The 12,229-nt window shown below is 37.9% G+C and overlaps 1 protein-coding gene across 1 annotated transcript in view; it reads left to right on the plus strand.

Moving 5' to 3' along the window:
• XPO4 (exportin 4) overlaps window positions 1–12,229 on the plus strand; it is an 81,165-nt gene that overhangs the window by 38,732 nt on the left and 30,204 nt on the right. Inside the window, exons 6-10 of the mRNA XM_035326359.1 lie at window positions 117–233; window positions 975–1,128; window positions 8,963–9,075; window positions 11,470–11,627; window positions 11,903–12,077. Coding sequence (XP_035182250.1) covers window positions 117–233; window positions 975–1,128; window positions 8,963–9,075; window positions 11,470–11,627; window positions 11,903–12,077 — 717 coding nt within the window. The remainder of the gene's footprint in view (window positions 1–116; window positions 234–974; window positions 1,129–8,962; window positions 9,076–11,469; window positions 11,628–11,902; window positions 12,078–12,229) is intronic.

The raw sequence follows: 12,229 nt of genomic DNA on the forward strand, positions 1-12,229 counted from the left end.
AAACTGAAGTAATAGCTGCAGAAATATGCTAATAAAGTAACTTAAGGACAATGTAGGTGGTGCTATGTTGTTGGACATCTTTTAGTGATATTATTCTCCCTTATTTTTTTTTATAGCAAACTTTGGCCTGTTCCATTTTAACAGCGTTGTTGAGCGAATTCTCAAGTTCAAGTAAAACCAGCAACATTGGACTAAGCATGGAGTTCCATGGTAACTGTAAACGTATATTTCAGGTAAACTAGTTCTATATCAATATATGTTACCTGTGTTTCTAAAATCTAAGTATTAAGAAGCAGAAGTACTTTCTTGCACTAGGTGCATTCAGTTACAGTGTATGCTTGACAGCATTTAATTGGACTAATATATATATTATAAATACAGATATTGGCTACCTTAGGAAAATTGATAATATATTTTTTAAATACTTGTATAAAAAAGTGCAATCTCTTTGCCCGTTTTATGAATGTAGAGCTACAGATCTTTACACGGTTGGACTCTAATTCCCTGGCTACCAATTGCAAACAAAACGAATACTCTGTGGAACAATGATAGTCTTAAATATAGCTTTGGTTTAAAGCCAAGGAGAGCTATGTATTTAAAAATATTATTGCAGATGGTGTAGTCTGGTTGTCTCAGATGTATTGTTTGGCCTGGCAGAAATGTTTTTGTGAAGGCATTGCTTTAAACTCTGACTGCTGTGGAACAACTTACCAACTTTTTTTCATGCCAAAGACCAACCCCCTCCTCCACCAGTTGTTAAAAAGATATCGTTAAGAAGTTTTTCCTTTAATGACTAGTACTTATATATTTTTTTCTTATTATTATTTACCAACACATTGCATTAGTTTTGGCAAATAAGTTGGGGGTTCTGACTGTCAACTTTGGAATATTTTCTACTTTTTAATGAAAACTTGGGTGAACACAAAAAATGACTGAGAGACTCTATTAATGTGTTGTGTTCGTCCTGACTATAGGAGGATGATCTGCGGCAGATCTTCATGCTCACAGTAGAGGTACTTCAGGAATTCAGCAGACGTGAAAACCTCAATGCTCAGATGTCTTCAGTGTTTCAGCGTTATCTTGCACTAGCCAATCAGGTCTTAAGCTGGAACTTCCTTCCTCCAAATTATATCCTTTTAATGTCAGGCCCTTCATTTCAGCTGACTTGGATCACTTCTGATGGGTGATAAATAAAGTCTTTGTGAGGAGAGAAAAATGGAAATTAAAGTCTTATATGTAGTCCTTGATTTATGTCTCTTTCACCCCTGCATTTGCTTAAGAGGTGCTTATATAAAGAAGCTGTTGTTACTTTTCATTGAAGTTTATACAAAAGGCAAAATTAGTTCAGCAGAGCAGCTTTCAGTTCAGAGCTGATGATTCTCCTGGCATGTATCTGGTTGTTGCAAGGGAGATGGAAAGTGTAACAAATTACTTCAGTGTAGAACCAAATGGTGAAGAGATCTAAGAAAGCTCTGTTTAATTTTTATGCAGAGATCTGGTCTTTCTTTTTGCTCTCAGAGAAGTGAAGTGGGTAGGTGAATGCCCTGTCATTTCACAATGTGCATGCTCAAAGGATTCCCCCAGTAAAAGAGTTTTTTTTTTTTTTTTTTTTTTTTTCTGCTAATATACTGGTGCTGTTGCTTCCCTTTCCATATTTTTGTGGTGTGTGCTGGTTATGAACGTCCAGGGAAACGTGGAGATGGTAAGCAGAGGAAGAAATGGGAGTATAATGACGAATCAGAGTGAGTCTTGGTGAGGGAGGGAAGAAGAGAGATGAAAAATGCTTGACCTGAAAAATGGGCTAGAATAATATGGTTGACATACAGGGTACAGCATTATGATGACTCTTTTAGTAGCAACACCATCTTTAAGATACTCAGCAAACTTATCGAGAGCCAACCTGTTAAGCTGCTTTATAAGCTTGTTTCTTAAAACTGTCTCAATAATTTTCTACTGTTACACATACTGCAGGAATCATGGTGTTGCCTTCAAATCCTTTGTATAGGATTTTATTTGAGTTTGACAATCAGAAGGCAGCATGTGTTTCTTTCTGTTGTCTTTGAATCCATTCATTATGTAACAAGCAGCAGAAGTGAAAGTGGATGTTCTTTGGTTCACCTCTGTGAAGTAGAATGCCAGATACTGTCTTTTTGGAAAGTGCTGTGGATGAAAAGTAAATATTTCACGCCTGTTAATCACTGAAGTGGTTTGGCAAGGGGCCAGAGAGGAATTCAGTGTGTGTGCTTACAGGACTGAGGCTGGAATCAAATTATTGCATCTTATTATTGCAAGTTTTCAGAAGAGAATTTGGGATTTGTGAGAATTCAAATAATGTGTGAACACTTTAAAGCAGTCACAGTAAACAGAAAGGAAATGCCTTTGTGTTGTGTAGTGGTGGGTGGAGGTCATTTCCTCTGATTTTTAGTCTTGCTTAATGCAAACCTCTGTACACCATCACAAATACTGACGATACTGTAGTTTGAAAATGAAAACTTTAGCTTTTTCATGAGCACTTTATCCTAACCTTAAGGTTTGCAGTGGTGAATCTAGATAAATACAAGCAAGATGTTGGTAGAAATTTATTCAGGCCTTGAGAGTTGCAGCTTTTTTTTTTTACACCTGTATATAATTAGAAGTGATCTAATCGCTAGGTATTTGTAAATAAGTGTTATTGTAATAGCTAAGCAAGGCATATTGCTACTTGAGATTAACAGAGTTTTCTGCTACTTGGCCTACTTGAGATACTACTACTGTTAAATTCTGGCCACTTCTGGAGACTGCTTCTGGTGTAGACAGACCTTTAGTCTGAACCACCACAAGTGCTCTTACGTGGTTCTATTTCAGATCTTTTTATAACTCAGATTCTCCATTATATCATCTTTTTGTTTTCTGCTGTTGGGCATTTCATTTTGCTGTAAGAATTATAACGCAGGTTGTCCTCTCCCTCCTCTATTTAGGAACTTGTTTTCACAGAACTTGGAATGGCTTTAATCACTTTTGAGAAAAGTGGGTCTTAACTGAGATTCAGTAGCTGTTAGGGTGACAGCCACATGTTGATGCAGCTGTTGACTGTTAGTTCCTGGATGGTGAAGCTTAACTTGGCTGCAATTTCTACATAGGTAGCACGTTACACAAGAACATAAGAATGCCAATTGATCAGTTGGTATCCTGTTTCCAAATCTTGCCAGTACACGTGCCAAAGCAATGGGCATAAATTTAATACCTAAAGCATGGAGTAAAATGATCCATAGTATCCACATATGTGTATACATATATTTTCCTTTAGTTGATATTCCCAACAAGCTCATATTGATTCTCAGTATTCCTTGCAGCATAGCAGTATCTGTACATAATCTTTAGCAGGCTTCTGGTATTCTGTGCCCCCTGCCCCCTACAAAAAAGCAGCATAAATGTGTGCTTTTCAGTGACTTAGTGATTTTTCACTGAGGCACAGCATTTACATCACTAAATTGCAAGAATTATATCAACATATGGCTTCTTGAGAAGTGAGAAGTGCGGTTACAGGTTAATTTGGTATGTGTTGCATTGTTAAACGCAGTCTTAGGCAGCACTGCCAGCTATTAGAAGAGCTGTAGTAAATATAAATTGTTTATTACCAGCAACAAGAGCTGACATAAAAGATGCATTCTGGAGTAGCCACCTTGTTGAACAGTGAAAGAGGAGAGGAGAGGCTGACACCAACCTGCTCGTAAGCTGGAACTCAGTAATTATTGAGCGTCTTACTGCAGTAGTAAGGCATGATGACCTAGGAGGCTTCCTCTCAGTCATGTGCAGTTTCTTCCATTTCATTTTCTAGCACACAGGCAATCATCTATTGTTGTTTTCATCTGTTACCTCTAGGCATTAGTTCACCTGATGTTTGCAGATGCTTCGGGGATTTTTGGCAGTACTCTTGGAAATGGCAATAGCATAGAATTCCTATTTTGCACTAAGAACGTATGGCAGTCAGTTGTGGCTTGTTGGCTTCTGTAGGGTTTCTTTTTTCAGTGCTGTCACAGCACAGTTAGGTATTGGTTACTTGGATGGAACTGGTTTTAAACTGAATCTTTTCTTCAATGAATGTTTTGAATAGTTAAGAGAGTGCAAGCAAATGATGGGTACTAAGAGATACAGCCCTCTCCTTTATAAGAGTGCCTTCAGGGATCCCACTCCTAGTACATTAGGAGTATCCAAAGACCTCAGTTAAGGAATTCAGTGTTGCTGGACCCTAATGCACTTTGACATGGATGTATGATCTGTCCCATGGAGTCAGGATGTAATCACATTCTTTTACCTCCAGAGGTGTTTCTCACCACTTCTTGACTTTGGGATTTATCTGTTCTTGGCAGCTGCATTCTAATAGACTTTGGATGAATGCCCACGAATGCAGAAGTTCTTAATCAGGCCTTTGTCCTGCTATCTCCCATCTACAGAAAGGTGTTCCTTATCTGTCATTAGGAGCTATTATGGAACTATTTATCCCTTATTTTTTTCAGAAAGGTACAGATTTTTACAGCTTTTTGTAGAGAGTACACAAATAAACATGAACTTTAGCTTTAGTTTTTATTTTGGATTTGGTGCCTCCTCTTGCTAGGAGGCAAGCTGGCAAATTTTCAGGTGAATGTAGAATAAGGGATTGGATTTAAAATACAGGTCACGTAACCCTGATGGGATGCACTCCTCTAAAACGCATTGCTGCCATTCCAACAAAATTAATAGTGCAATGGCAATTGTATGAACTGACTGAAGCTTTTGTCTGATCGGAATTCTGTTTTTAGTATGTGTGTTCCTCGGCTATACATTTAAAGGAACAAGCTCTTCATGTCTCTGTTGTGAAAATGTCTCAAGCCAGAATGAGAGACCTTTCTGGGAGATCCTGCGAACCATACAGTTCTGCAGACTCTCAGGATTTGAAGTCAGTCCAACCCAGATTGGTAGCATCTGTTGTGCATTATGGAAGTCCATGAAAAACACAGAGTACTCAGGAAAAACAACACCAGGTTTGTTTTGAGGAATGATTTGAGTTGGCATCGCTGCTGAAAAAGCATCCTGTCCCAGCATCTCTCAGGAGCATGATACTGAGCAGGGAACTGCCTGGCTGAGAGCTTCTTTCTAGCGGGGTGAGGTCCTGACTGTGATTTGTTGCACAACTGCAGATACGACTGTGCTGTGGAGAGACAACATGGGTTTCCTTCAGCAGCAGGGCTGCTTTCCTTAGGTCTTGTTTGCCTACAGCCTGGGGTTATCCTGAATTTACTGCAGTCTTCATGTGAAAAATGAAGGGATGAGGTGCTGTCCTGGCTGTTGTTTGGGTTACGAGGAAAAATTCATTGCAACTAAAACAGCTGTGTTGAAGAAAGTGCAAAAGAGAGCTGCCTTTTACTTTTGTTAGTTCTATCCCTCTTAAGCAAAAGGTAACTTTGGAATCCCTCCTGCGTAGAAATTCATCAGCTCCCTAGGTGGCAGGCAGCATGCAGTAGGAAGGTGTGAGTCTTGGGCTGCATCTGTATGGCCATCACCTCTGCGCAGGTGGTTTAAGTAGAAGTTGGGCTTGAAGTGATGAGCTGGCCTACTGATAGCTGTAGAGCTGTGGTAGTTAATTTAGGAGGGGCTGCAGAATTAATCCACTTGGGTGGGCAACATGAAACTTTGTGCTGGCATGGCTATGCTGGTGGCAGCTCCAGAATTGGATGGTTTTAAGGTTAGCTGGGGTCTTCCTGCACCTCCTCTGCCTGTTGCTTTGCAGACACAATCTGAATCTGGTGTCTCCCACATTAAGTAGTTTTTAACAATTAATGCTTAAGCCTACCTTTCTTCTCCTGAATGCTGGATCTGTTTCCTAGGATTCTGAGTGATACAAAGATTTGTGAAACCATTCTCCATAGGGGGCAGCAAGCCTCTGCATCAGTTCTAGAGTTGATCCTAGACTTATCCCATGTGCTTGGCTGACTAGCTAGCAAGCCAGAGGAGGTCTTATAAATATAATCAGTATGCGTGCATTATAACACAGGATGGCAGATTTCCAAGCTGTTACGTTAATAATGGAATTTTATTTGTAAAGTATAAGTCTAAGACTGATGTAAAGCTCTCCAGAAGGATTCCAGACAACAAAGGTAAAGTGACTAAAACAACAACAAAAAAAGTTAAAATAAAAAATCGGGCCTCATCATTCCTGCAGTTTTTCCTCCAATTCTGAGTTCTTCACTGCTGTGGAAAAAATTGCAGATGGGAGTCTGTTAGATGCAGCCTTAGCTTTTGATTTTTGAATTCCTCGTTTCCTCCTAATAATAAAATAAAACACACAAAACCACAACCTTGGGATCCATTTGCAAATACTAAAATTTGTGGTAAGTCCTGAAGTATTATATCTAGCTGCCTTAGGATATGAAATATTTTGATATTCAACTTCACCCATCCTGGAAGAGAGGCAAAGAGTGAGGAAAAAATGACATACTTGTTTATTTTATTTTTAAAAATATTTTCCTCCAAGAATCGTAGAGAACTTTTTTTCCAAATTACAATTTAAAAATGAGAAGTTAATATTTTTAAGACAGATTACTCTTATTTCTCTAGTTCATTAAATAAAACCAAGTGCAGAGCTAATGGCTGCATACATGAACGTAGGCAAAAATAAAAGAAAATCTATCTTAAACAGCATTTTCTCCTCTTCCTCTAGGCACTAATCAGGGATCACCAGAGCTTTATGAAACATGAAAGCATCCAGTTATACTCTTACATTTTTCAGTAGAGCTTCATTCATATTGTTGCATGTTTTTGATGATGAAGACTGGTTTGTCCTGCACGCACCCCCCGTAGTAGGTAATTTAGTACCATTTTTTCAGGTTTGGCGCAATTGGGCTGCTGCTAATAAGGCAGAAGTTCAGATGTTTCATGGCAGTGAGCATCTCCACACCCAGCTTACGCTAATGTATGCATTCACCTGGTGTGGGAAAGAAAAGGGCTGTAAAATCTCCATAATAGCTGCAGCCATAATTTGTATTGTTTAATTAACAGATATTTTACCTACACGTCTTGTCAGATATGTCATCAGTCCGTTAGCGTGAGAAACGGCACTAAAAATAACAGGATAGGGCCACTAAATACTGGGGCTTGTTAAAATAGTGACAGCAAAGCGGCCCTTCTTCCATTCCACGTGAAACGTGTTATGTAGCTTGTCCCCTCCGTAAACTCAAGCTAGTGGAGAGCAAATTGATTTTCAGAGACTGATAATGTATCTAGAGTCTTCCTTTGGTAAGGATGCCCGTCTTCTACAAGAGAGTTAAGGCAAAGAACACTCCTGAAAATAAGCAATAAATAAAAAAAAATATCCAGAATATTTCAAATGAGAATGAGAAAAAACACAACTCAATGTGCCAGCACTTAATTTGTCTTAATTTGTAATACCACTCTGATAAAGGATGCATGTGATAATTTCATGCCTATATTTTATTTTTATTTGGAAGAATTGCAGTGTTTCTGATCACCTAAATGCCGTTTGTATTTCAGAGGAAAGTAAAATAGAGAATTATCTGTTTGTTTTTTAAATTATTTTTATTTTGTCAGTGTCTAAAATAATGCAGATCTGGTAGTGTTCAACACACACTGATAGTTTTGAAAGTCGTGAAACTGGTTTTGTTTCAATATGCATGAAAATCCGTGATTGTTCTCGTGCATTGTAATGTGCTGAACGCAACTCTGGGCACACACCAGCAGTGAATTTCCACTTGGTGCTGTGCCGTGGAAAAAGTGGCTTTTTTGAAACTGTTCTGCACAGTGTTACTGTGATTTTCTGTGTGTGGCAGAACTCAGAGGGCAAGCGTAAATGTCTCTTGCCTTGCCCGACAATCTTTCATATTAAAATAGATGTTTGCTTTATGCATTGTTCTCTTAAACAAATCCCATCGGATTTCAAGGGATCTGCTTTCCTGAACAGTACTATTGTAAAATTTATTTTTAATCGGAAGTATACGATTTTTTTATAAGCTTTATTTTTATAATACCTGATAATGAACAGTATTAATTCTGTAGTTTACCAATGAGTAGATTATATGCAGCTGAGCATGCTGTTGCTTATTCTGCTGGCTGGGTTACAAAGGATTCAGAGGGGGCAGTGAAGGGTTTTAGAAAGACAAATGAAATCATAACTTGTGTGTTAAAACTGTTTTACTGCTATTTGGATTGAGGGGTGTCATGGTAGGAAGCATTTTCAAGAATCTGTGATAAATGCTACCCTGTGTGGTCGGACTGACTAAGAATGTAATGTGCTTGTTTAATTGATTTTTTTGTTTATTTGTTATTTTTCTGCTGTGGCAGAATTTCATAAAAACTAAATTATGCCAAAAGATATGGTAGTAAGTGAAAGGAGTGCAGGGAAGTCGTGGTTCCAGTGTGGGTGCTTTTTATTGTGGGTTTTTTACAAGCATATGTTTAATATGACAATGCCTTGTGGTGCCTTACGCTTTTGTTCTTCACAGCATAATAAAAAATGTCGATTAATGCAGGGCTAACATATCTGCATTCTGTGATGCATATTTGGCTATTTAGAAAAATAGGATATAGATTTCAATGGGCTATCTTTAGCTATCCTAAGACCTTTTTAAAAGCTGCCAGGAACATTTTTTAGGAAATGATTTCCCATTTTGCATAAATTTTAACACCTGTTAATTGCGGTTGCTTTTTTCCCTTCTCGCTGTGTCACATTAGACACTCTGGTTATCAAAGTGATCGTATCACTATGGTATGTCTCATAATTATGATCAAACTGTTATCTAACATTCCTGGAGCATTCTTTTTTTCAATACTTAATACCTTTTATTCCTTGGCCTCATGCATGAATTATGCTGTGTATGTGAAGAGGCTTAAAGTTTGTTTCCATTACATTCTTTCTGAATGGATCCTGTTGTATCTAGGATTTTTTTAAAGCCAAGTAGGAATGTTATTGTTGACCTTGACACCAGATAACTGGGCAGACATTATATAGCTATGTTTGAATCCTCACAAAATGTGATGCTAAAGCCAACAGAATCCTGGCGTGAGACCCTCCTGGACAGCAGAGTTATGGAGCTTTTCTTTACAGTAAGTTTCATTCTTCAACTTTCATAGTCCAGACCACAGGGAAAGCAGCTTCTTCCTGTTTTAAAACTTTACTCTTGGATCCTTCCTTTTGCATCAGGTAGGACTGATTCTGTTAACTTCAGCTGGTTTGTCAAAGCAAACAAAGTATTGTGTTTTTCTTAGGTTAACAGATGTGTGTTTTGCCTATAAATTGCCTTAAATTGGTAACCATTAACTAAGGAAAAAAGGGTATGGTTATCTAAGCTTTGTTCTGTTTAGTACTTTTAAACGTGTTCATCAAATGAAACCAAGCATTGTGAGCTGTGGTTAGACTATGCCTTTAAGATAAGGTGTAACAACTCTCAAATGAACAGTATTTTTTTTTTTTGCTGATCTTAGAGCTTTTGCTCAACAGCTGAAAATAAGTACTGTAATTGCCATTTTCCAGCCAGTTCCAGCATACGAAATTTTGCATCTCTTTCCGCAGCACAAAGTGAATCAAAGCAAGTTAAATTGAGATAGATTAAGTTAGGAGTGATGGGGAAGAGAGAGAGTGATGAGGGGGGAATGTAATATTCACTTCCCATGATTTAAAAAGAGGTCTGATATTAAAACTGGATAAAATGAATGTTACTTTCCACCACTCTTGGGGGGAAAGTTGGTAGTCTTTGTTCAGCCAGGAAATGCTGCAGCAGCAACGTTATTGGTTTATAAATTAGTTTACTATGATATTTTGTTATCTTAAATCTCTTGGGACCTCAGAATTCATCATTCTCACGCTGTTTCATTTTTACAAAGCAAAGAAATAATGTGTTCAAAGCTGGGACAAAGTTGTTCTCAGACCAAGCAAATGGAAATCGCCAGTGCTGCTTGAGAGTTGTCCGATATGTTTGGATACCTGTTTATACTTTGTAGGATTTTTAATGAGGATTTTTTAAACTGAAAGTTTATCTGTTCCAGCAGTTTTGAAAAGGTGAAAAAATCACTGGCAGACCTCTTAGCAGCTACACACAATCTGAACAGCTGTCTAGACTATCCAGACAGTTGCTACTGTCAGCTGTGAACCTCCACATGCAAATAACTTTTTGGCTTACATATTAACCCTTCCTCGTTTAAAAGTATGAAGCTGTCTGAGTTAAATCTCTCTCTTTGGCTGCTTTACAAGACTACTCATTTGTGATGAGGATATTGTTTTCAGTAACATGCAAAATTGTTGTAATGCATTTGCATTTTATTTAATGGCAACCAAAGCAGGCCTATATTTGATTATTTTTGAATGAAGGCTAGCCAGGGCAGTGTGCTGTCAGTTTTGGTTTTAGATTCCTGATTCGCAATGGTTGAGGCTGGTGGTATTAGCTTGCTATTTGAAGTAATATAAGTGAATGGTGGTCGTTCATATTCATATAACTGATCTGAGAAATTTTAATAACCTTGCAAAACTTGGCAAGACTGCCATGTTAAAGAGGAAGCCTTCACTTGAAATCTCAACCAAGTGTGGAATGCATATTAGAAGGGGTATTTCTGTTTCAGGGCTTGTTTCTCCTGGCAGTTGAATCTTTCAGAGGTTAACCATGCAGCTAATCCAACTGGTTATGAGTTAGGTGAAGCTGAAGATAAAATGCCACGGGGAAGTGGTCAGAGTGTCTTAACTGTACCTTTATGGTGTAATTTAAGTAAATTGCGTGTGGAAGAAAAAATTACACTGCATTTTTCAGTAAAACTTACATGAAAAAACAGAAGGCATGAGTGTAAGGAAATACTTAAAAATCCGTAGTTGATAATTGTGTAATTGTGGTAATTATGAGAATAGGGTTTCTGGAAATATTAGCAGATTTGAATCTAGAAGGTCTTAGCAGCAGACGTAGTGATGTAACACAGTGCAGAAATGAAAGAAGATGACTTGGCCCTGTATAATGTAAGGGTGTTGCCAAGGAAGTGATGCATTCATTTTTGTATATGTCTTCAGTGTTTACCTCTGCTAAAGAAGCATCTATATAATCTTGATTGAACTTGTTGACTAACTTTAGCAAGACTCCGTAGCCTAGGCATAGTTAGCATAATAGAGATGACTGTCATTATTGCTGTTTTTAGAAGGAGCAGTATGTCTGACTGGCTGGCATCTGTTTCTCTCTTTAAGACATAACATTCGGTACACAGTTCAATTTTCAAAATGTAAGCAAGACTTAACTAAATGTTAGTATCAGTGAGTTAATTTGAGGCTCGCGATTCTGTGAACCGAATCGCAATCGTGACATTTGCCAGGTTTTAGGGAGTTGTAGAAACCCTCACATTTCAGACTGAATAGAAGTTATAGTAGGCTTTTTTTGGTGTGTGCTCTTTTGGATTGACAGCCATGTGACTGTTGTAAGAACATCCTATTTTCCATGTATTATTAACTATCTCGCTTCCTGAAAGGTTCATCGAAAAATCAGAGAAGATACAGATATGGCCCAAGATTCATTACAGTGTCTGGCACAGCTGGCGTCTTTGCACGGGTCAGTCTTTCCTGACGAAGGTTCACAAGTTGATTACCTGGCACACTTCATTGAGGGATTACTGAATACTATCAATGGGTATGTATGCCTCCTCTCTAAATTTAGATGGCATCTTTTAATCTTTTAGTTTGGAGTGCAGCGTGTGTGTGTGAAGAACTGGTATGACTTGCTTATTTCTGGATATAATCTGTGTTTACTCTTGGATTATTGACATTTTAAAAAATGCATCTTAAAGTAGGTGCTTCTTAAACTTACACGAGATAGATTTATTGATTGAAAATGTATCTAGAAAATCAATTGGCTTTTAACATTTTTCTTGATGGCAGAAAACTAACTCCTATTTCTATCTATAGAATTGAAATAGAAGACTCTGAAGCAGTGGGAATTTCCAGTATTATCAGCAACCTGATAACCGTATTTCCTCGAAATATTTTAACTGCCATTCCAAATGAACTTTTCTCTTCATTTGTCAACTGCCTTGCACATCTCACTTGTTCTTTTGGAAGAAGTGCTGCCTTGGAAGAAGTGGTAAGTATTCATTCTCAAAAAGTAGGTATTCTCTTTGTTTCCCTCTCCTTCTAATAGGCATAAGTGATACGAGAATCTGGCTGTTTTGTCAATAACTGCTGTGAAACATGGTGCTTTTGTTCTAGATATTTCTGAAATCACATCTGAAAGGG

The sequence above is a fragment of the Oxyura jamaicensis genome, chromosome 1 (genome assembly GCF_011077185.1).
Source record: "Oxyura jamaicensis isolate SHBP4307 breed ruddy duck chromosome 1, BPBGC_Ojam_1.0, whole genome shotgun sequence".
Taxonomy (NCBI): Eukaryota; Metazoa; Chordata; class Aves; order Anseriformes; family Anatidae; genus Oxyura; species Oxyura jamaicensis.